This window comes from Xyrauchen texanus, chromosome 20 (assembly GCF_025860055.1).
Source record: "Xyrauchen texanus isolate HMW12.3.18 chromosome 20, RBS_HiC_50CHRs, whole genome shotgun sequence".
Classification (NCBI taxonomy): Eukaryota; Metazoa; Chordata; class Actinopteri; order Cypriniformes; family Catostomidae; genus Xyrauchen; species Xyrauchen texanus.
The window spans coordinates 4,127,038-4,148,898 of record NC_068295.1 but is presented as its reverse complement, the minus strand read 5'-3'; the positions used below and the strand labels follow the sequence as shown (position 1 = coordinate 4,148,898).

General features: G+C 38.2%; 1 protein-coding gene across 1 annotated transcript in view; it reads right to left on the bottom strand.

Annotated features, from left to right (window-relative positions):
• Positions 1-21,861, bottom strand: part of LOC127660372 (acyl-coenzyme A oxidase-like protein) — a 62,834-nt gene that overhangs the window by 15,698 nt on the left and 25,275 nt on the right. Inside the window, exons 14-17 of the mRNA XM_052150510.1 lie at positions 18,529-18,638; positions 17,517-17,628; positions 16,252-16,339; positions 11,100-11,170 (exon numbers count right to left, since the gene is read on the bottom strand). Of these exons, the coding sequence (XP_052006470.1) occupies positions 11,100-11,170; positions 16,252-16,339; positions 17,517-17,628; positions 18,529-18,638 (381 nt within the window). The remainder of the gene's footprint in view (positions 1-11,099; positions 11,171-16,251; positions 16,340-17,516; positions 17,629-18,528; positions 18,639-21,861) is intronic.

Below are 21,861 nucleotides of genomic sequence, written 5' to 3'. Positions count from 1 at the left end.
ATCAATGCCACGTAGAATTAAGGCAGTTCTGAAGGCGAAAGGGGTCAAACACAGTATTAGTATGGTGTTCCTAATAATCCTTTAGGTGAGTGTATATCATTTATGCATTTGGCAGATGCTTTTATCCAAAGTGACTTACAGTGCACTTATTACAGGGACAATCCCCCCGGAGCAACCTGGAGTTAAGTGCATTGCTCAAGGACACAATGTTGGTGACTGTGGGGATCAAACCAGCAACCTTCTGATTAACAGTTGTGTGCATTAGCCTACTACGCCACCACCACTCACACAGTACACGCACACACACACACACACACACACACACACACACACACACACACACACACACACACACACACACACACACACACACAGGCGGACAAAAGTTTGGAATAATGTACAGATTTTGCTGTTTCAGAAGGAAATTTGTAGTTTAATTCACAAGAGTGGCATTCGACACAACACAAAATATAGTCAGGACATTACTGATGTAAAAAACAACACCATCACTATTTGAAAAGAAATTTTTGATCAAATCTAGACAGCAGCATCACTCCAACACCTTATCCTTGAGTAATCATGATAAATTGCTAATTTGGTGCTAGAAAATCACTTGACATTATATCAAACACAGTTGAAAGCTATTTGGTTTGTTAAATGAAGCTGAACATTGTCTTTATGTTTGTTTTTGAGTTGCCACAGTATGCAATAGACTGTCATGTCTTAAGGTCAATATTAGGTCAAAAATGGCAAAAAAGAAACTTGTCAGTCAATCATTGTTTTGAGGATTGATGGATATGCAATGCTTGAAATTGCAAAAAACTGAAGATTTCATACAGAGGTGTAACTACAGTCTTCACGACAAAGGACAACTGTCTCTAACAAGGACAGAAAGAGATGTGGAAGACCAGATGTGCAACTAAACAAGAGGATAAGTACATCAGAGTCTCTAGTTTGAGAAATAGATGCCTCACATGTCCTCCGCTGACAGCTTCATTGAATTCTACCCGCTCAACACCAGTTTCATGTACAACAGTAAAGAGAAGACTCAGGAGGACTTATGGGGAGAATTGCACAGAAAAATACACTTTTGGAACTTTTGTTGGAGTGGGCAAAGAAACACAGACATTGGACAACAGATCATTGGAAAAGAGTGTTATGGATCTTAACCCCATTGAGCTTTTGTGGGATCAGTTAGACTGTAAGATGCGTGAGAAGTGCCGACAAGACAGACACATCTATGGCAAGTGCTACAGGAAGCGTGGGGTGAAATGTCACCTGAGTATCTGGACAAACTGACAGCTGGAATGAAGTTGGAAAACAAATGGGGCACATTTCTATATAGTCGCATTTTTCTTTGCATGAATTCCCTTCCATTTAGAACACTTGATTGTCTAATCTAATTAACAAAATATGCATTAAAGTTAGGATAAAAATATGGATGAATATTGTTAATGATGACAGATTTAGATATAGCAAATCCCCATGAGGTGTCAGTGATAGAGGCTGCTGTAATACTGTAGAACAAAGCCGTTCTAACTGTACAATCCTCCAGAGCCGGCCACAGAGGAACAAGCAGGAATAATAAATATAACAAAATCTGGGCAACTATCAGCATTGTTCCAAAAAGCAATTGTCTGTACCGATTAATCATAAAACCGATATATTGGTCTACTTCTAATGTATATATTGGAATTAAATCAGTCATCCTGATGGCTACATAGAATTTGGCTGAAAAACATATAGTTCCAAAAAGCAACTATCGGTACCGATCAATCGGTAAAACCGATACATTTCTAATGCAGGTATACTCAATTAATGTTTCAAGAGGTCCAGTCTCTACATTTCATTCCTAGCAATGGTCCGGATAATAATACGTAGCTTACATAATGATATATTGTATAATATATATTTTTGAATAGTTTTTTATAACATGCCACATTGCTGCAATAGTACTTTGTACAAAAATATATCCAAAACAGTCAAACTAGACTCTTCAAAACCCAATTTGACAGCAGTCCAGTTTTTGTGTTTAAATATTTTAACATTCAGAATATACATGTATTTGACATAGCATAGGAGGCCTTTTAATGGATACAAATACTGTATGGGGGTTCAGGGGTGTCTCCTGGGAGAACATTTATAAAAATGTAAAATCTGAATGGACCATTTTTATATTTTCCTTAAAGTGAGAATCGACTAACTAACAAAGAAACAGCAGTGAAGCATTAAAATACTGTTTGCTTCATTTAAGTATAAATAGGCTTTCTTTGCCTTCATGCCATGATGACATCTCTGATGAATTTGTTTACAAAATTAGAACAAAAATCTGTTTGTTTACTATGAAAGACTCATAACATGCCGATTAATGGAGCTAAATTTAGACGAAAAAAACGCTATAGAGTAACGGCGGCAAGTTAACTTGTCCTGACTCCTGACACAAACCTTGCAGTGTGTTTAAGTGAAAGATGGCAGTATCTGTAGTGCTTAAAATACCCGGGCCTGCAACTATGTTCAGCTCAGGCTTCATGTAGCACCTCTATAGCAGGAAGAGAGGCAACACGTGCGGAATGGGAATAAAGCACGTTCAGAGCTGGAGTAAGCTCATAGCGCTGGACACGCTTTATTCCCGCTCTGCGCAAGTATACACGTTTGCTAACACAACGACTTAGCCAGGTGTCAGATAACTAGCACAAAGATTTAGATCTCAGCCCGGATTGAATTGTCCTTCAATCCAGACCGGTGTCCGCCTATTGAGTACCCCTGTTCTAATGTATATATTGGAATTATATCATAGATTTTTGTCGATAAATATATTTCTATCAGGAAGACTTGCAGACTTGAGTGAAATTTTAAATGACATTTATTTGATGAATATAAAACAGAAAGGTAATGGCTCTCTTTGGCGTAAACCCCATCTGGCGGTACGAAGAAGTTGTACTCGGAACCGTCATATCCTGCTGGAGATAGTAGGCAAGGGCGAGGAGCCTACCCCCGTGCAGGATGGGACTCATCAGGTGGTGGTGGGGTGGTGGAGGTTGCCGTGTTAGCACACTGAAACAGCAATGTGATAGATTGTGAGCAGACTTATAAAGCAATGGCTTACATGTGATTGGCTAGGAGTTACCCAGCTAATGGTAAGATGATGTACAGCTGCTAGTCTTCCCACTAGAACTACGCTGTGCTTACATTTCCAAATGGCAACTACAGTATCGGTACCGATTAATCGGTAAAACAAAAATATTTGTCTACTTCTCATGTACACACCTGAATTATATCAGTCATCAGTCATGCTGATCTCTACATACTGACTTCTGAGGAACCCATATTGATTGAGTCAACCTAAAAGACATTCATTCAGCACTAGCGTAAGTCTTGCATAGCCAGAGTTGACTATATGCATAACGCTGGGTCCATATTGCAGCTTATTCTAAGACACGCACTTGTACCGGAAGAGACTGTCTGACCAACATATAGAGTGATCAGCAACCACAGTTTGTTTCTTTATGTGTCATTTAGGGTTGGTTAAATCTGAAATACTTGTTTATTTGGTACAAAGTGCCAGAAACGATTTCTTTGTCAAAGCGCTCATTGTAGTAGCTTGGAAACTGGTAAACATGATATTGATGGTCTTGTAAAAATGTTTCAAGTCAATCAGACTGGTGCTTCTCATTTGAAGACAATTCTTGCCATTATGCAACATGCTTTAATCGGTCCATGGGCATTCCGTTTGAAGCTGAGACTATTCAGCACAATGCATCAGTGTATTACAAAAAGGCATTTGTGTCACAAAAAGTGAATGGAAAGATACTCGCTGACCCCTCAGGTCATGCATGTTATATATTTTTCATATCTGAAAGACCCTACAGAAGCTCAAGGGTTGTTCACATGTAAGAATCTTGCGAGAGCACAGGATGTCATAGAAAAGTTGAAGGGGATGGAAAAACAGCAGCGGTACGAGCTAATATCTTTGCTCCTCAGAAGTGAGACAGCAACAAACCACCCAGCTACATCAAAGACCTGGACAGGAAAAAACAGAGCGTGCAGAACAATCAGCTATAAAGCATGGACACTAAAAGGGATTAATAAGGCCTTTGACCTCCAAATTTAGCTAACTGCACACCAAGGTGTTCAGTAGATCATTTTTGATGAGCTGTGTCCTTTTGAATTTGATATATGGTGGATCAAGGCAATATAGGTGTACAATCACTATCTATTTCTTCTTTGTGTTCTGCTCTCTTCCTCAAATGCAAACGAGAGAATCAATGGCTTACCACGGAGCCATTAAGTTTCTTATCAGTCCAGGCTAAACGAGGGTTTGCCTCAGATGGACATTGCTTGCGTGTTAGCTATGTGAACTGAAACTATGAGCATCATGCACAGTCTTAAGGAGGAATGAATAGTAATTACTAAAAGCTTGAAGTTGAAGTGTGTTTTTAATTTAGTCTCCAGTTACAGACTGATCACAGGGTGAATTTTAAGACAGTATGTCAAAAGTTTTGCTGCTGAAATCGGTCTCGGCTTACCAAAATTCAAATCACTGCCCCCAGTGGCAGAAGCTGGAAGTGTTGTTGAATGCACGGGCACGTTCCAATTTAATGTCGACAAAGTGGCGCCAAAAGCGAGTTGTATTTACAGCGCTAGAGGGAAATGTAAGCACTCTTGAACTGATGTAAAAATGTCTGATTAAGAAAAGTGCTTGTCAGTAATTCGGCAGTATGGTGCTGATTTCAGGGTACATCAACTTTCGAAAGCTACATATCGATTTCCTTCGTGATCATGTTGCCTGTTTCTTATTCTAAGCATAATCCTCACAAGATCAGTTCTATTAATGTTTAAAAAATTAAAATGACAAATATTGCCAATTGATTCATGATGCATTCTCTGAAAATAAGTCTAAATATACATTAGTATGCAATTTCCCATCTCTAAATTTATCTCGTTTTAAGTATGTTTTAGATACTTTTACTAGAAAACAAGACAAAAGAGCCAACCTCAAAGTCCCAAATACTGTTTTTTGTTTTTAAGCATAATCCTCACAAACATCTGTTAGATTAATGTTTCAATCAAGAAAAAAAAATTTGCCGATGGGGTAAAAAAAATAAGTGTAATTCAAGATAAATATATTGTATGCAATTTTGCTTCTCATGTGATTTTATCTTGCTGTAGGGATGTTTCCATATTTGTTTACTGGAAAACATGACAAAAATACTGATTAAAGGGACAGTTCACCCAAAAATGAAAATTCTCTCATCATTTACTCGCCCTCATGCCATCCCAGATGTGTGACTTTCTTTCTTCTGCAGAACACAAATAGATTTTTAGAAGAATATCTCATCTCTGTAGGTCCATACAATGCAAGTGAATGGTGACCAGAATTTTGAAGCTCCAAAAAGCATATAAAGGCAGCATAAAAGTAATCCATACAACTCCAGTGGTTAAATCCATGTCTTCAGAAGCAATCCAATCAGTTTTAGTGAGAACAGACCAAAATATAACTCCTTTTCACTGTACATCTTGACATCTGCAGTCTCCTGGCCGATCATGATTTCAAGCTCGATTACACTTCCTAGTGCTTGATGCATGTGCCAGTGCTAGATGGTGCTATAGGAAGTGTAATCGAGCTTAAAATCAGGATTGTTAAGCAGACTGCTGATATCAATATTTATAGTAAAAAAGTAGTTATATTTTGGCATGTTTTTACTCAAAAAAGAGACATGGATAAAACCACTGGATAACTTTTATGCTTCCTATGTGCTTTTTGGTGCTTCAAAGATTTTGGCAAACATTCACTTGCATTGCATGGACCAACAGAGCTATTTACACACTTAAACAGATTTTAAAGTCAGTCTGAAATGTCAGAATGTGTAAAGGTCCCATGATTGTGCGTCACAACGTGCTCCTCTACACCAAAAACAGCAACGGTAGTTTCAAGAAACAAGTGGAAGTGAGGTTTTCCTGTTCCTCACCGGTGCGCTTTGTCTCTTGATCACAGGACCCGCGTGACTGCACACCTCATGACCTGCCAGGAACAAGCTCAATATCTGAGATTTACTCATGGTAGCGGCTCTCTAGAGGATCTGTCACCAGATCTCAGTTCAGTTCGGTTCTACTCCACTAATCTAACACTCATATGACTCCAGCGCACATCCTGATACTGCACAGAAACATGTTTGTTGCCGTATCATAGCTGTGCCACTGAAAGCTGAAGTGTATAAACAGTCGTAAGCCACAATGACTGACTCCTTTATCGTAATGATGCACCACAAAGACCTTACAAGGGTTCTGTTATCATTTCTTCAACCTCATTGTGGAACACAAATGGGCATCACAAGAGCAGGAGAGCATATCCTATAGAAGTATGGGGCCTCTTAGAGGACAGGGAGGACATTTATAATCAGAAACCGTTTTGTGTTTAAATGGTATAGTTGTTTTTCCTCGCAATAAGTTTTCCGTGCCCTCGGAATTATTTGGGGTTTCCTCGCAATATATTAACCACAGTTTTAAAATACTAGTATTTACTAGTAATGAGTTAAGTTTTTACAACAAATACCATGGTTCATTTTCAAAAGGGTTATCTATTACTATAGTAACCATAGTTGATCTATTGTACTTGTAGTAAAGCCATAGTAATCACAACATTTACCATGGTTTTACTATGGTTCAACTAGTTCAACTATGGCTTGGTTAACCATGGCTTTTACTACAGTAACCATAATTTAACCATGGCATTTGTGGTAAAACCAGAGTAACCACAAGATTAACCATGGGTACTACAGTCACGGTTACAATAATATAACTATAGTAAAACTGTTTTTACTATATTGTTACCACAATATTACTATAGTAAAACAAAATGGGGCGACTGTGGCTCAGCTGGTAGAGCGGGTCGGCCACTAATCGCAGGGTTGGTGGTTTGAATCCTGGCCCACATGACTCCACATGCCGAAGTGTCCTTGGGCAAGACGCTGAACCCCAAGTTGCTCCCAATGGCAGGCTAGCACCTTACATAGCAGCTCTGCCGCCATTGGTGTATGAATGTGTGTGTGAATGGGTGAATGAGACACAGTGTAAAGTGCTTTGAATACCGTTAAGGCTTAATAAGTGCAGACCATTTACCATTTAAAACCACAGTTAATTGTTTTCGAACCATGGTTTCTGCCAAAAAGACATGGAAACTACTAGGGTTGCCACCCATCCCATAAATACAGGATTGTCCCGTAAAATACAGGATCGTCCTGTATTTAAAGATGAAATGACGTGTACCATTTAGAATTTTGATTTGTCCTGTATTCAAGCTCGCCATGGCATCACGGCAAAAACGTTCAAGATCGTTAATATGACCTTGATATTCGTTGCATATTTTGCCTACAGTGGGCAAGGGGTCGTCAGAAAAGTCCACATATTGTGCTAAAAATGTGGAGGGTGTGGTAAGGGGCTGTCTAAAAATGTCAGCCAGCATATCTCTCTCACTTAGATTTTTGCCGATAACCGATAGTTCCAAAAAACAACGATCGGTATCAATTACTTGTCAAACTGATATATTGGTCTACTTCTTGTGTATATATTGGTATTATATCAGCTATCAGTCATCCTGATCACTACATAGATTTTTCCCAAAAGATGTTTGTTGGATATTTTGCCTATGGTGGGTAAGGGTCCATCTGAATAGTCCACACATTCTGCTAAAACTGTGGAGGGTGTGGTAAGGGACTGTCTAAAAAAGCCCACAAAACTCTAGAGACAGTGTCCCATATTTTACAACTTCAATAGTTGCTACAGTCATGGTTGCTACAATTTTACTATAGTAAAGCCATTGTTTCATCCAAAGAACATGGTTACTACAGACTACAGGGGCTAAAAAGCTCCAAAAAGCTCCAAGTATGAAGCATAAAAGTAGTCCATACGCTATATTCAGAGTGGGGTATAAACTGAAGTCGTTATTCACTGAAAGTCATACAAGTTGGGCAAGTAAATTTAAGCAGAATTAAAAAAAATTGTTTTGGTCAATCACATTCACACTTGCCTTCAATTAAGAATGCTACGTTGTGATCGGTCACAAGAGAGGCAAGAACTAATGATGTTTGACATTACCGACATCAAAACTGCCGCAACGCGTCTTGAAGGGTCAAGTTTGAATGCGCACAAACGAGGCTGAGATATGAGAGCTACAGTGGAGAGGAAGTCTGTTCTTTGCATAAATGTATTATAATGCTTCAAAATAATTCTAATATAGCATTAAATGGTGTATGATACGTATGGACCACTTTTATGGTGCTTTTCTGCCACTTTTTGACCCCATTCACTTTCATTGTAAATGGGAAAATGACACATTTCTGAACATTCAGACCAACATACATTCCAAGAATCGTTAATGTAGATCTATGACAACAAACGAATATGTCAAAACACACAGATCTACACTACAGGGCTGGTATAGATGTACTGAATGCATGATGAGGATTGCAACCTTTGAAGAACTTGGTACCTGGTAAAGTCACAAAAAGGACCAGCAGGCGTTCACAAATCAACATGATAGCTGCTGAGGGTGTGCTTGTGACCAAAGCCACACATGACACAATGGCAAGATGAAGAGATAGAGAAGGGTGGAGAGAAAAACAAATGAGAAACAAAACAAAATGAAGCTCGTCACCACAATGCTAAGGTGTTACTGACCCAAGTCAAAAGAGCCCACCCCAAATCTATATGATATTCTGGTCCCTAGATATGGCTCAGGTCCTTTCTTTAACCTCCTGAGACCTGAGCATGACTGCTGTGTGCATTTTCCGTTTCCCTTTTTGATTTGTAACTAGTAGCACCTAATAAACATGCAAACATTTAAAAATATTTTTTTTTTGTTTTGAGTTGATTTGACTTATGTTACAATGTTTTTTCTACTTTGGCAAAAAAAATCTCAATGTTCTCTCTTTGCGCTGTCAAACAAACAAATGATGGCCAACGTTGAAGCATTTAAACCCATCAGAATTTAGCCAGCAGGATTGGCCAGCATCGTCCAACCACTGCCATATATTTTCAATCTAAGAACTGATTATCATTGTCCCATGTCTGCCAAAAACGTTGAGTGGTCCAAACATCATCTGCAGCCTGAAACTGAACTTTTGATAGGAAGTATAGATTTAATGCACTTGGCTGCATAGAGAGCTATAGGATGCTCCCTTGCTCCCTATTTAGTGAATGACTTAACCTCCAGTGTGTTGTCTGTCTGCACTGGTCTCAGAACAGTTCAAAATGCACCTTATTTTCATTCTAACTCCATATAAAGCCTCTGAAAGCAGCATTTTTTTCCCTCAATTTGAAAATGTACAAAAATATAGAATTTCTAATGAAAACCTTGTGCTATTTGTACACAATAGTGTACATTGTGTTTAGCAGTGTGGCGTTTCACGATAAATCAATCAGCTTTTTAAAATGGCATATTGGATGAAACTAGAGTCTCTAATCTTTTGACTCAAACAGGTTTCAATATAAAAACTTAATGAGGTTTCTTACCAGATGTAGTTTTGTTTGCGTTTCTCTCAAAGACAAACTCCGCTGTGATCGGCACCATGTTGTTTTGTCTCATGGCAAGGTACATCGGAAGTTTAACCCTTGAATGACAGCACAGAGTCTCCTGAACTGAGGTCAGTTGCTTTAAATTAAATGTAATTATGAGTTGCGTATAGCGAAGTCAAAATACAACGTCCACGCATGTGTCCGCGGGATCACGTTAATGCAACTTTGTATGAAAACGGATTGAAAAAATCGTAAACTTACTCTACACAAGTACGTGAACGCAAATCTTGTTATGCAAGTTCGAATTTGTCCAATGTTGCGTTCCAAAATGTGTCAGATCATAGTTCATAACTCAACACAAGCACACGTTGCATTCTCAAAGTTGCCACAAGGGGTGCTATAGTGGGCGTTATTATGAACTTCTACAGCGAGTTTTCTCGTTTACATTTTTTAATAGCAGTTTAGGGCAATTTTTTATCCCAGGGGTTGATTTTTATTAAAACTAACATATTTCAGCTCATTTTTGTTATGTTAGGGTCACATTAATACTGACTTACCAGTCCTTCATAATTTATTTTTTGTATTTTTTAACTGCGTTATATGTACAGATTTTACCGTTTTAGCCTCGTCCCAGACCCAGACTGTCAATATTAAACTATGAAAATCAATTATAAAAATTTAAATTATTACATGTTTAAAAATATGAAAATCTAAACAAAGAGTGAAATAAATATAAGCCATTTTAAAATATATTACATACAAATTATTTCTATGAATTTTTCAGAAATAATTACTGTCCCAACAAACAATATTACCCCTAAATAAAGTTTTATATTTGTTTGTATTTTTAAGTTAGTGCACTAAGACAAAAGTGTCAGTGAAGAGCATGCTTGAGATGAAATAGGACAAAAATGACAAATCTGAATAAAACAAAGATAAATCAATGTATATATCAACATTTTTATTGGCTATTATATCAAATAATTCTATAATTTTGCCAAATTATGCAAAAGTTGTAAAAATATTATTTAATTGTGTGTTTAAGGATACATCAAACGTTATCTATGAAATCATGTGGCTTGTTGAGGATAGATGTGCTATCTAAATAACAATGAACTTATTAACTTAAGACCAAAATACCATAAATACTTAGGGTGGGCTCTTTTGACTGGGTGTGGTTGGCAACCACATAGAACACCCTAACAACATGGTGGAGACATTTGCACAGGCAAGCACCATTCAAACTTCTTTAGAAAATATGAAAATCAAAAATCTACTTTTCCTGATTGTTTTCTTATTGTTTATTGTGTTGGCCCCCCATTCTGTTGAGAACGAGTAACTTTGGACCCCTGCCTCAGAGGCCAGAGGAACAGAGACACAAACATAAGGGATGCTTTCTCTGCAGTTCAAACATTTTCCAGACACGTGGTCAAGAGTGGCATCCTCTGAAATCTCCCTGTGATGATGAAAGTTCAGCTTATTGTCTTTTGAGTGGGCACAAAGCCGCTGCTGCATCTGAGAAGTTTCCATTGGAACCGACTGATGAGTCAAAAGACTACCGGTAAATTGTAACGCTTTATGCATACCTTGGTTAGCAGGGCACGGTCGCCGTTGACTTGGCATTCTTGAACGGCCAGAGCGAACTGTTCCAATGTCACTATTGAAAGAAAAAAGAGAGAGAAATTCACAGTATCATAGTAGAAAAGTGATGGTTTACTCAAAAAAAGAGTCGTTACGCTCAGTCACCATTCACTCTCATAGTATGAAAAAAAAGGGAATGGTGACTGAGGGTAACATTCTTCTGCCTAACTTCTCCACATCTCCAAAAAAATGGGTAATTTGCTAAATGTTTGGTAAACTATCCCTTTAAAGGGGGTCATACCATTCATTTTTTATTATTTCTTTTTAGGAAAGTTTTCGTGCACCAAAAATTTGTTTTTCAAGACTTCTCTGAATGACTCTTTACAGCGGGTGATGTTGGTGTAATATCTCCATGTAAAACAAAGGGACAACAATTTATTTGCATTAAGGCTATAATATGGAATATTTTAATGTTGTGTTTTATTTTTAAGAAAGATTGCACAAGCACACTTTCAAAGCAAAATGTCTCTAGAAAGATATTTGTAATGTGTCAATGATTTAAAATGTAACTAATAATGTAGACTGCAGAGTTTGCGATTTGCATCTCATTACATTACCTGCAACTCTTAATAAGTGCTTTTTGAGGCAATAAGCAATGTTATGAATATTCAGTGACAGCTGCCATGTTTTATAACATGAGATAAGTATGAATATCCTAATTGAAAGACCAGAATGAAGCGCTTGTGTGAGGTGTCAATAAAAGCCCAGATCATCAGGGCCATATGACAGAAAATTAGTGCATGCTCTTAAGTGTGTGTGTGTATGTGTGTGTAGGAGGAGGAGGGTGAGCGAATGGAAATTTGCTATCAGGGGAGGAAAAAATATCTAGACCCAAAACCATGCACACAAACACTGAGCATGTGGAAATGCACTTGCACATCATAGGCTGTGCATGCACAATACTTTGTTGTTGCTTACTGAGTGTAAAGGTGAGGTCGAAAGAGAAGAGTGAATGTGTATTAATGCTCAAAGACATGATGACAGCGGTTCTCAACTGGTTTTGCTTGATTAATTAATGCACTGAAGTAAAAAAGTGAAAAAAGTCCTTAAAATCAGAGTTGAGAGTTTGTCAGTTTGGAGCAGCACAAATAGAAATAACACCTGTGTAAATTGTCATGTGAACATCTAGCGTTACTTGAAGCTAAAATGCTTTTTCTATCCATTATATATGCACCTCGTACCAGAAACGATCATAATTATTTATCAAACAAATCCACGTTAGAACATAATTTTTTTCTCTCTAGTAAGACCTTTGATATTAGGGCAAAAAATCATATTCTTGATTAGAATTTTTGGATTGTTTTTCAGTAAAAATATCTAAAAATCCTTAAAACAAGATCAGTCAAGCAACACTGCATAAGATATTTAAGCTTTTTTCAGAGGATGTATTTTGTCTGGCAGTCAATCTATCAGTGCTGAAGAAGTAATCCAAAGTATTTAGAATACATTACTGACCTTGAGTAATCTACTGGAATAAATTACAAATTACATTTTAAAACATGTATTCTATCCCTTTCAAAAGTAACTCTCCCAACCCTGACAATACACACTTTTTCTCTGAATATCAACAGTTATTTCAATTTTATCATCAAAACCTGTTTAAATAAATGAATTAATTAAAACTGTAATCAAATGAATTTTCAACATAATATTGTATTACTTTGATCATCTACAAAATACAACATTGTAGTTATTTTTGTCAAATAAAGTGCTGCAAAACAGCATCACAGATGTGAAATATTGCATAAATATAAAACAATTACTATTGATTTATTATGTTTATTATTATTATTATTATTATTAGTGGTAGTAAGCCCAAGGTATAGTACTTCCAATTTGAAGTGAACACTCATCAGTCGAATGTATAAAATGCATGTCAAAATATAATCCATGTGCATTACAGCTGCTATGAGACACCGGACTTTCTCTTCAGGAGATTAGACACATAAAGATATATTATTATATTCCTTCAGACTGGATTTAAACACTTGCAGGTATCTCAAGACCTCCTCACACATGTGCTCTTGACTTACACATCCACTCTTGTTGTTTTTACCTTCATCTCCTGGTGTTTAGAGGCGATAACATCTTCTTCTAGCGTGTCTTTGTGACAGCAACGGCCACCTTGTGGACACACTAATTAGTGCAAATAACTCCACGCGCATTCTGCGCATTTAAAAATGCACGGTTAGAAACATTGGGGTGTGCACGTTCAGTGCTCGTGCACTCTGCTGATGACGAGATTTGCGTCATGCGTCCTGTATGAAACATACTTTGGGCTTTAGTAGTAGTAGTATTACAATTAATATTAAACAAATATACAGAAGGGATCTATTTCTGTCTTTTTTCCATTTAAATTGAGCTTTTATTTTGGCGGAAGCTTTTATTTTGAAGCCCTGTTCTTGTCTGTGTGTTTTGACGGTGTTTCTCACTTCCGAAAAAGCCGATCGCTACATGACCCAATGTGATTATTAAACCGCAAAAGGCTGCTGTAATATGTAGTCTGTATGTGCCTCATGCTACAAAGTGAAGCAGCGCTCTGCTTACTGTCATCTGCTTCAAACAAGGCACGCAATGCTCATGATGATGTTTTGTGTGTATGAGCTCTTAAAAGGTATGAGCAGCCAGCATCTGTACAACACCGGCTCCACATATTTGTGTTCACTTCACATTTGAAGCAAGCAGCACATGCAAACTATATACAGTATATTTATCTAATTAAATCGCATCCTTTATGGTTTAATAATCACACTAGTACATAATGTGATTTTAATTTGTGCACTGAACTGTCAGTGCACGGTTTTTGTTATCATTTTTGGAGCATTTTTACGAGCACGCTTACAAGGAGCATGGCAAGTATCAATATAGAGACATCCATAGCAGTCACGGCACATGCAATGGAAGCGAATGGGGCCAATCCATAAATGTTTTCAAAATTATAGCCACAAAACGTAAACATTATACGTGCTAATAAGATTTTAGTGTGATAAAATCAGTTCCTAACCTTATCTTTTTAACGTTATATACAATTACAGCTTCATTGTCATGATGACATAACACCTTTAAACCCTGTAATCTGGTAAAATGCTGTAATGCTGGTAAATGCCTTAATTTATCACTCTAAAATCATATTAATACATATAATGTTAATGTCTTGTGGCTATACTTTTGAAATGGTGAGTATTTGAATGATTATGAACTTGCACCATTCACTTCCATTGTAAGCGTCCTACGGTAACCAGGATTATTTTTAAATAAACGAGGGACGAGTCAGTTATTTTTTGTGGTAATCAATATTGTGCAACAAATGCTGTTGACTGAGTTAAAAGCATCTTGTATGCTTTAATGGTAGCAAGGAAATATTACCATCTTAACAAAGGAGTCAAAATTGTCAATGCCACAAATTTGTTTACATTTGATTAGTGACCCTCAAGTAAAAAACCCTTAAACTTTGTTTATTTCCAGGTTTAACCCAGATTTTCAATGTCACTGTGTAAATGTAAAGATCCCCTGTGTGCATGTAAACAAATATATGCACATGTATGTTCATGCAAACGTAAGTAACACATGGGCTGCAAATAACATAGAGTTGAAGTCAGAAATGTACATACACTTAGGTTAAAGTCATTAAAGCGTCTCGGTTACTGTCGTAACCTCCGTTCCCTGATGGAGGGAATGAGACGTTGTGTCGATGAAGTGACACTAGGGGTCGCTTCTGGGAGCCCCAGACATCCCTGATCTTTGAGAAAAGGCCAATGAAAATTGGCGTGTGGAATTTGCATGCCACTCCCCCAGACATACGGGTATATAAGGAGCTGGAATGCAACCACACATTCAGACTTCTTCTTCGGAACCGAGAGTTTGTATTCACTGAGCTGAATTACTCTGCCATCCATTCATCTATTCATCTTCTTCGACACGTCGAGTGAGTGACAGAGGGGGAACTCATTGTTTAACCACTCCACAGATTTAATATTAGCAAACTATAGTTCTGGTAAGTCCTTTAGGACATCTACTTTATTGCATGACATGAGCAATTTTTCCAACAATTGTTTACAGACAGATTGTTTCACATTTAATTGAGTATATCACAATTAGAGTGAGTCAGAAGTTTACATCCACCAAGTTAACTGTACCTTTAAGCAGCTTGGAAAATTCCAGAATGATGTCAAGCCTTTAGGCAATTAGACAATTAGCTTCTGATAGGAGGTGTACTGAATTGCAGTTGTACCTTTGGATGTATTTTAAGGCCTACCTTCAAACTCCGTGCCTCTTTGCTTGACAGCATGGGAAAATCTAAAGAAATCAGACAAGACCTCAGAAAATAAATTGTGGACCTCCACAAGTCTGGTTCATCCTTGGGAGCAATTTCCAAATACCTGAAGGAACCACGTTCATCTGTACAAACAGAGCATGGGGGTGGCAGCATCATGTTGTGGGGTGGTGCACTTCACAAAATAGATGGCATCATGAGGAAGAAAAATTATGCGGATATATTGAAGCAACATCTCAAGACATCAGCCAAGAACTTAAAGCTTGGTTGCAAATGGGTCTTCCAAATGAACAATGACCCCAAGCATACCTCCAAAGTTGTGGCAAAATGGCTTAAGAGCAACAAAGTCAAGATATTGTGAGTGGCCATCACAAAGCCCTGACTTCAATCCGATATGAGCAAGAAGGCCTACAAACCTGACTCAGTTACACCAGTTCTGTCTGGAGGAATGGGAGAAAATTCCAGCAACTTATTGTGAGAAGCTTGTGGAAGGCGACCCAAAATGTTTGACCCAATTAAACTATTGGGCCAATTAAAAGGCAATGCAAACAAATAATAACAAAATGTATGTAAATGTCTGACCCACTGGGAATGTGATGAGAGGAATAAAAGCTGAAATAAATAATTCTCTCTACTATTTTCTGACATTTAAATAAAATAAAGTTGTGATCCTAACTGAGCTAAGACAGGGAATGTTTTCTGTGATTATATGTCAGGAATTGTGAAAAACTGAGTTTAAATGTATTTGGCTAAAGTGTATGTAAACGTTTGACTTCAAATGTACATAAAGTTTGACTATAAGAATGACTACCTCAATCTCTCACCTCTATGTATGTGTGCCATCGCCAAAGTGGTCACATGATGTAGACAAGAGTTCCAGGCCTTGAAAAACTCAACTTTGTTTTTTTCTACCTGCCCAAGTGAACATAATAGTGTTAAATGGTCTATGAGTGTACAAAAAAAAATTAATTGTATAAATAAGAAATGAAGAAAAATACAAAGAAACTAATATGCATAACATAACTCAGATAATATGCTCATGGGAGAATTTGCTCATGAGATCTCTGACTTTTGTAATCTTGGCACCTGTATGACTTTCTTTTCTCTGTGGATCACAAAACGAGATGCTAGGCACAATGTTAGGGATTGACAGCCTCAGTCGCCATTCACTTGCATTGGAAAAAAGATGCAATGAAAGTGAATGGTGACTGAGATTTATCATTCTGCCAAACATCTCCTTTTGTGTTCTCTGGAAGAAAGAAAGTCATACAGGTTTGAAACAACATGCGGGTGAGTAAGTGATGACAACATTTTCCTTTAACTTAAACTCTAAAGTTCAGCCTGATCTCATGAAAATGTGGCAACATTTTTGCAAAATTATATTAAGCTGTTTATTTCACGTATCAGAGCAGTTATGAGGTTTAATGTCCACTTGTGGCGCAAAATGATAGTTAAATGTTCTCCCAAACAGAAGAGGTTTTAAGGGTTAATGCTCTATCCATACCCATATCCTTAAACCTAAACCTAACCAATAGTGTCAAATGTGAGATCACATCATTTTGTGGAGCTTAAATAACACTTTTGGCTCTCTTCAGAGCTCTTCAGGATTATGATCCCAGTCCATTACATCGCAAGTGCAACGCAGTTAAGCTACCGTGCAATTTGATCACACTCGATCAAGCTTGTAAATGCAGTTGATTATGTACTGCAAACGTTAAAATAACTCTTGCGCTATAGTAAAAGTGTTTATATGTCATAAGATAGTATAAGCGAAAAGTGAGTGTTTGTGAACTAATAATCTGCCATTTTACTCATTTTAAAGTGAATAAAAGTAATTGTTGTTGTAACGCCTCTAGTGTTCATTTCACTAGGAAACCAGCTACGTAAAAATAAATTGTGCAAAAATGTAGGTATTGTAACGTGATTATGTGAGACCAGGCTGTTAATACATTTCAATAAAGACATTTCATAACTAAAGTCACACTTCAACATCCACTGTCACGCACTTAAAATAAACAGCAGTTAAAACCCAGAGAGGAAATGGTGTGTGTTTCCAGTTGTTCTGTGAGGGGCTCATAGGCCCACTGACCTTAGCATAAAGTCGACTTGCAAGACTGCGTTGTAACACCCTTTCCCTGTAGCTCACAGCCTTCAGCAAGAACATCAGGTCTCCAACTTTGTCCACGCCGAAGCCAAGAAAGCTAAAAACAACATGGAGTTAGCCAAAGGAAATACAGATTAGCTCACTCAGACAAAGAGTTCCTGTATACAGTCAACAAGCCACTATCAAAATCATATCTAGGAAAATTCAAACGGATTCTGTTCAAACTCATAGCGAATGATCATTAGTTTTGGTTAATATGTTATGAATAGCAGGCCGGAAAACAATTACACCTCGCAAATTTTCCTCTTAGGCCAAATTGCTAAATTGGTGAAGTAATTGGGAGTGTAAACACAACTGTGTAGTGGTGGTGGCGTAGTGTGATAAAGCACATAACTGTTAATCAGAAGCTCGCTGGTTCGATCCCCACAGCTACCACCATTTTGTCCTTGAGCAAGGCACTTAACTCCAGGTTGCTCAGGGTGATTGTCCCTGTAATAAGCGCACTGCAAGTCGCTTTGGATTAAAGTGTCTTCCAAATGCATAAATGTAAATGTAAAATATATATATATATATATATATATATAAATATGATATATGTATGTGTAGTGGTGGTAGCGTAGTGGGCTAAAGCACAGAACTGGCATCTTATCACGTGGCTCGCTGTGCATGACACCGCAGAGACTCCTCATGTGGAGGCTCATGCTATTCCACGTGCCCCATTGAGAGCGAGAACCACCAATCACGACCATGAGGAGGTTACCCCAAGTGCCTCTACCCTCCCTAGCAACGGGGAGGATTTGTTATCTTAGGAGACCTGGCTGGAGTCACTTAGCACACCCTGGTTTGGAACTCGGGACTCCAGGGGTGGTATTCAGCGTCAATACTCGCTGAGCTACCCAGGCCCCCCAAAGATTTCGAGATTTAATAAAGCCGTTCACATCTTTGGCTTTTGTTTTGTTAAGTAATTCAGAATCAATCTATTTGGTCCAGTTTGTACCTGGTTCTGAGGCTGTCTGTGGCTGAGCTGGCCCAGTTTCGGATCAGTCCCATTACCATGTTGTCCGCCATCTGTTTGGTGTGCTGAGTCAGCAGCTCTCGTACCACCACCTGCACACACAACAACAACGCAAGACATTGGTGTCTCATTGATGAAGCGAACGTTGAACTGCTCAGTTACACAACAAGGTGAACATATCTTAAAATCCTGCATTTACTGAAATGCTTTAACACACATAACGTGACTTACAATATAATGATTGTAGAAAAGGCAAATAAGAGTGACTTGATGTTACATTAAGTATCCATCCTATCTAAGGGGTGTGAAGTACTTGAGGATTGTTGTGGTCAAAAATATTAGCACTCATGGTAAATATGATGATGATGAATGTTACATTTATATGGCGCTTTTCTAGGCACTCAAAGCGCTTTACATAATATAGGGGGAATTTCCTCAACCACCACCAGTGTGCAGCCTCCACCTGGATGATGCGATTGCAGCCATAGAGCGCCAGTACGCTCACCAAACACCAGCTATTGGTGGAGAGGAGAGAGTAGAGTTATAGAGACAATTCATGGAAGGAGATTATTAGGAGGCCATGGAAACCAGGGTTACACCCCTACTCTTTATGAGAAGTGTCCTGGGATTTTTAATGACCACAGAGAGTCTGAAGGACAGTGCCTTTTTACAGTATAGTGTCCCCATCACTTTACTGGGGCAATAGGACCCACACAGGCAACAGGATGGGCACCCTGGCCATTATAGTCCCCTGACCTGAACCCCACTGAAAACCTGTGGGGTGAACTGAAGAGGAGAGTCCACCAGCTTGGACCTCTGAATTTGAAGGATCTGGAGATATTCTGAATGGAGGAATGGTCTCAGATCACTTGCCATGTGTTCTCTAACCTCATTTGACATTGTAGGAGAAGACTCAGAGCTGTTGTCTTGGCAAAGGGAGGTTGCACAATGAATTGAATAAAAGGGTGCCAATAATTGTTCCACACATATATTTGACAAAAATATTTGTTTTAGATAAAACTTGTGTTGTGTTTACAATTGTTTGATATCAATTAGATATTATTTTTCACAGCCTTCTTTGCTCACATGGTGGCATAGTGGGCTAAAGCACAGAACTGGTAATCAGAAGGTCGCTGGTTCGATCCCCACAGCCACCACCATTGTGTCCTTGAGTAAGACACTTAACTCCAGGTTGCTCCGGGGGGATTGTTCCTGTAATAATGGCTCTGTAAGTCGCTTTGGATAAAAGTGTCTGCCAAATGCATAAATGTAAATGTAAAATACATATATATATATCATAAATAAAATAAAAAATTCTGCAGGGAGTGCCACACACCATCTAAGCCGAGTTCAATTAACCCTTCTATCAATAAAAAATATATATTTTTAAAAACATGTAAAAAAAAAAGAAAAAAAGAAGTTGATAAAAAGATCTAATGCAATATCTTGTGAAAATATATGCAAATTTAGAGATTTATAAACTATTTTAATGTGCCGGTCATTTTTGACCAGGAACACAAAATGTGTTAGCACAAAACGAACAAGGATTAAACTAGTTTTATAAAAATATTTCACATTTTTATCACCTTATCCTTATTATAAGCTTTCTGAGTGCACAATTATTAGGCAAGTGAGCATTCTGATCTTATCATTATTTCCATGCAAATTTTCCAACTTCAAACCATATTAACTTGCGTATTGATTCAATCATTTTCAGATGGTATGTATTTGTGTAATGAGGGAGGGTGTGGCAAAACTGACTAACAGCTTATATCAAGGTGTGCATAATTATCAGGCAGCTTCATTACCTCAGGTAAAATGGGCCAAAAAAAGAGATTTAACTGGCACTGAAAAGTTTTAAATGCCTTTCAGACGGATGCAAACCTCTTGAACTAGCTTAAAAATTGATGCATGACCACCGGACAATCAAACGTTTTGTTGCGAATAGTCAACTGGGGCGCAAAAAAAACGCATTGGAGAAGAAAAGGCGCAAATGAACTGCAAAAGACTTTCACATGAAGCTACAAGGAACCCATTATCCTCCAATGCCACCATATTCCAGAAGTGCAACCTACCTGGAGTGTCCAGAAGTATAAGGTGCCAAGTGCTCAGAGACATGGCCAAGGTCAAGAAGGCTGAAACACGACCACCACTGAATATATTCACAAGTTGAAGCCTCAAGATTGGGCAAAGAAATACCAGATGAAATGAGAGTAACTCTTGGTGGACCAGATGGATGGGCCCGTGGCTGGATCAGATGGATGGGCCCATGGCTGGATCACTAATGGACACAGGGCACCACTTCGAGTCAGGTGCCAGCAAGGTGGAGGAGGGGTACTGGTATGGGCTGGTATGGGCTGCTATCTTTAAGGATGAGGCAGTTGGACCTACTGCCAGTTTCTGAAAAGTACTTTCTTCAAGCAGTGGTACAGGAAGAAGTCCTCAGCATTCAAGAAGGCCATGATCTTTATGCAGGACAATGCTCCATCACATGCATCCGAGTATCTCCACTGCTTGGCTAGCCAGCAAGGGCCTCAAAGATGCCCAAATAATGACTTGGCCACCTTCCTCACCTGACTTAATTCCTACTGAGAACTTGTGGTCCCTTCTCAAACATGAGATTTACAGTGAGGGAAGACAATACACCTCTTTGAACAGCATTTGGGAGGCTGTGGTTGCACAAAGAAACAGACAGACTCGGTGGATGGATGGCTCATGGCAGTTATTGAAATGAAGGGTGGCTATATTGGTCACTAAATATTTTTGAAAGGCCAAAAATGCTATTTAATTGTAATTTTGTGTTACATATTTGTTGCGCTTACTCTAAAAATTGAGAATAAACAATTGAGTTGGGAGAACTTATTTTTGTAATTTAGTTGCCTAATTATTGGGCACGCAGTGTATTTGTTGAAAATCCATCATTGTTCTCATTCAGACATCAAAGTGGAAAGTTCTCAGTGCCTATTTCATAGTTCTCCATTTTTCAGTTAAAATCATCTGGATACTCATAGTACACTTCTTTCTGTTACATTTTCAGTGTAAACACACCACTTGCACTACTGACACTACAAAATGGCATAGAAAAGTGTGCAATTTGGGACGCACCTAGAGTAACTTGTACAGACCACTTTAAGATATTGAGATACTCTACCCGGTCTTTACTGTAAAGGAGTCTCTTAATGGTAAGAAAACTCCCTTTAGTCATTAGTGTGTCTCCTGGGATCACATAATCAGCACAACATCACACTTTAAACAGCAGATACTAAACACAAATGACTCCAGAGAGTAAATGACTCATTGTGTAATAATCATTGT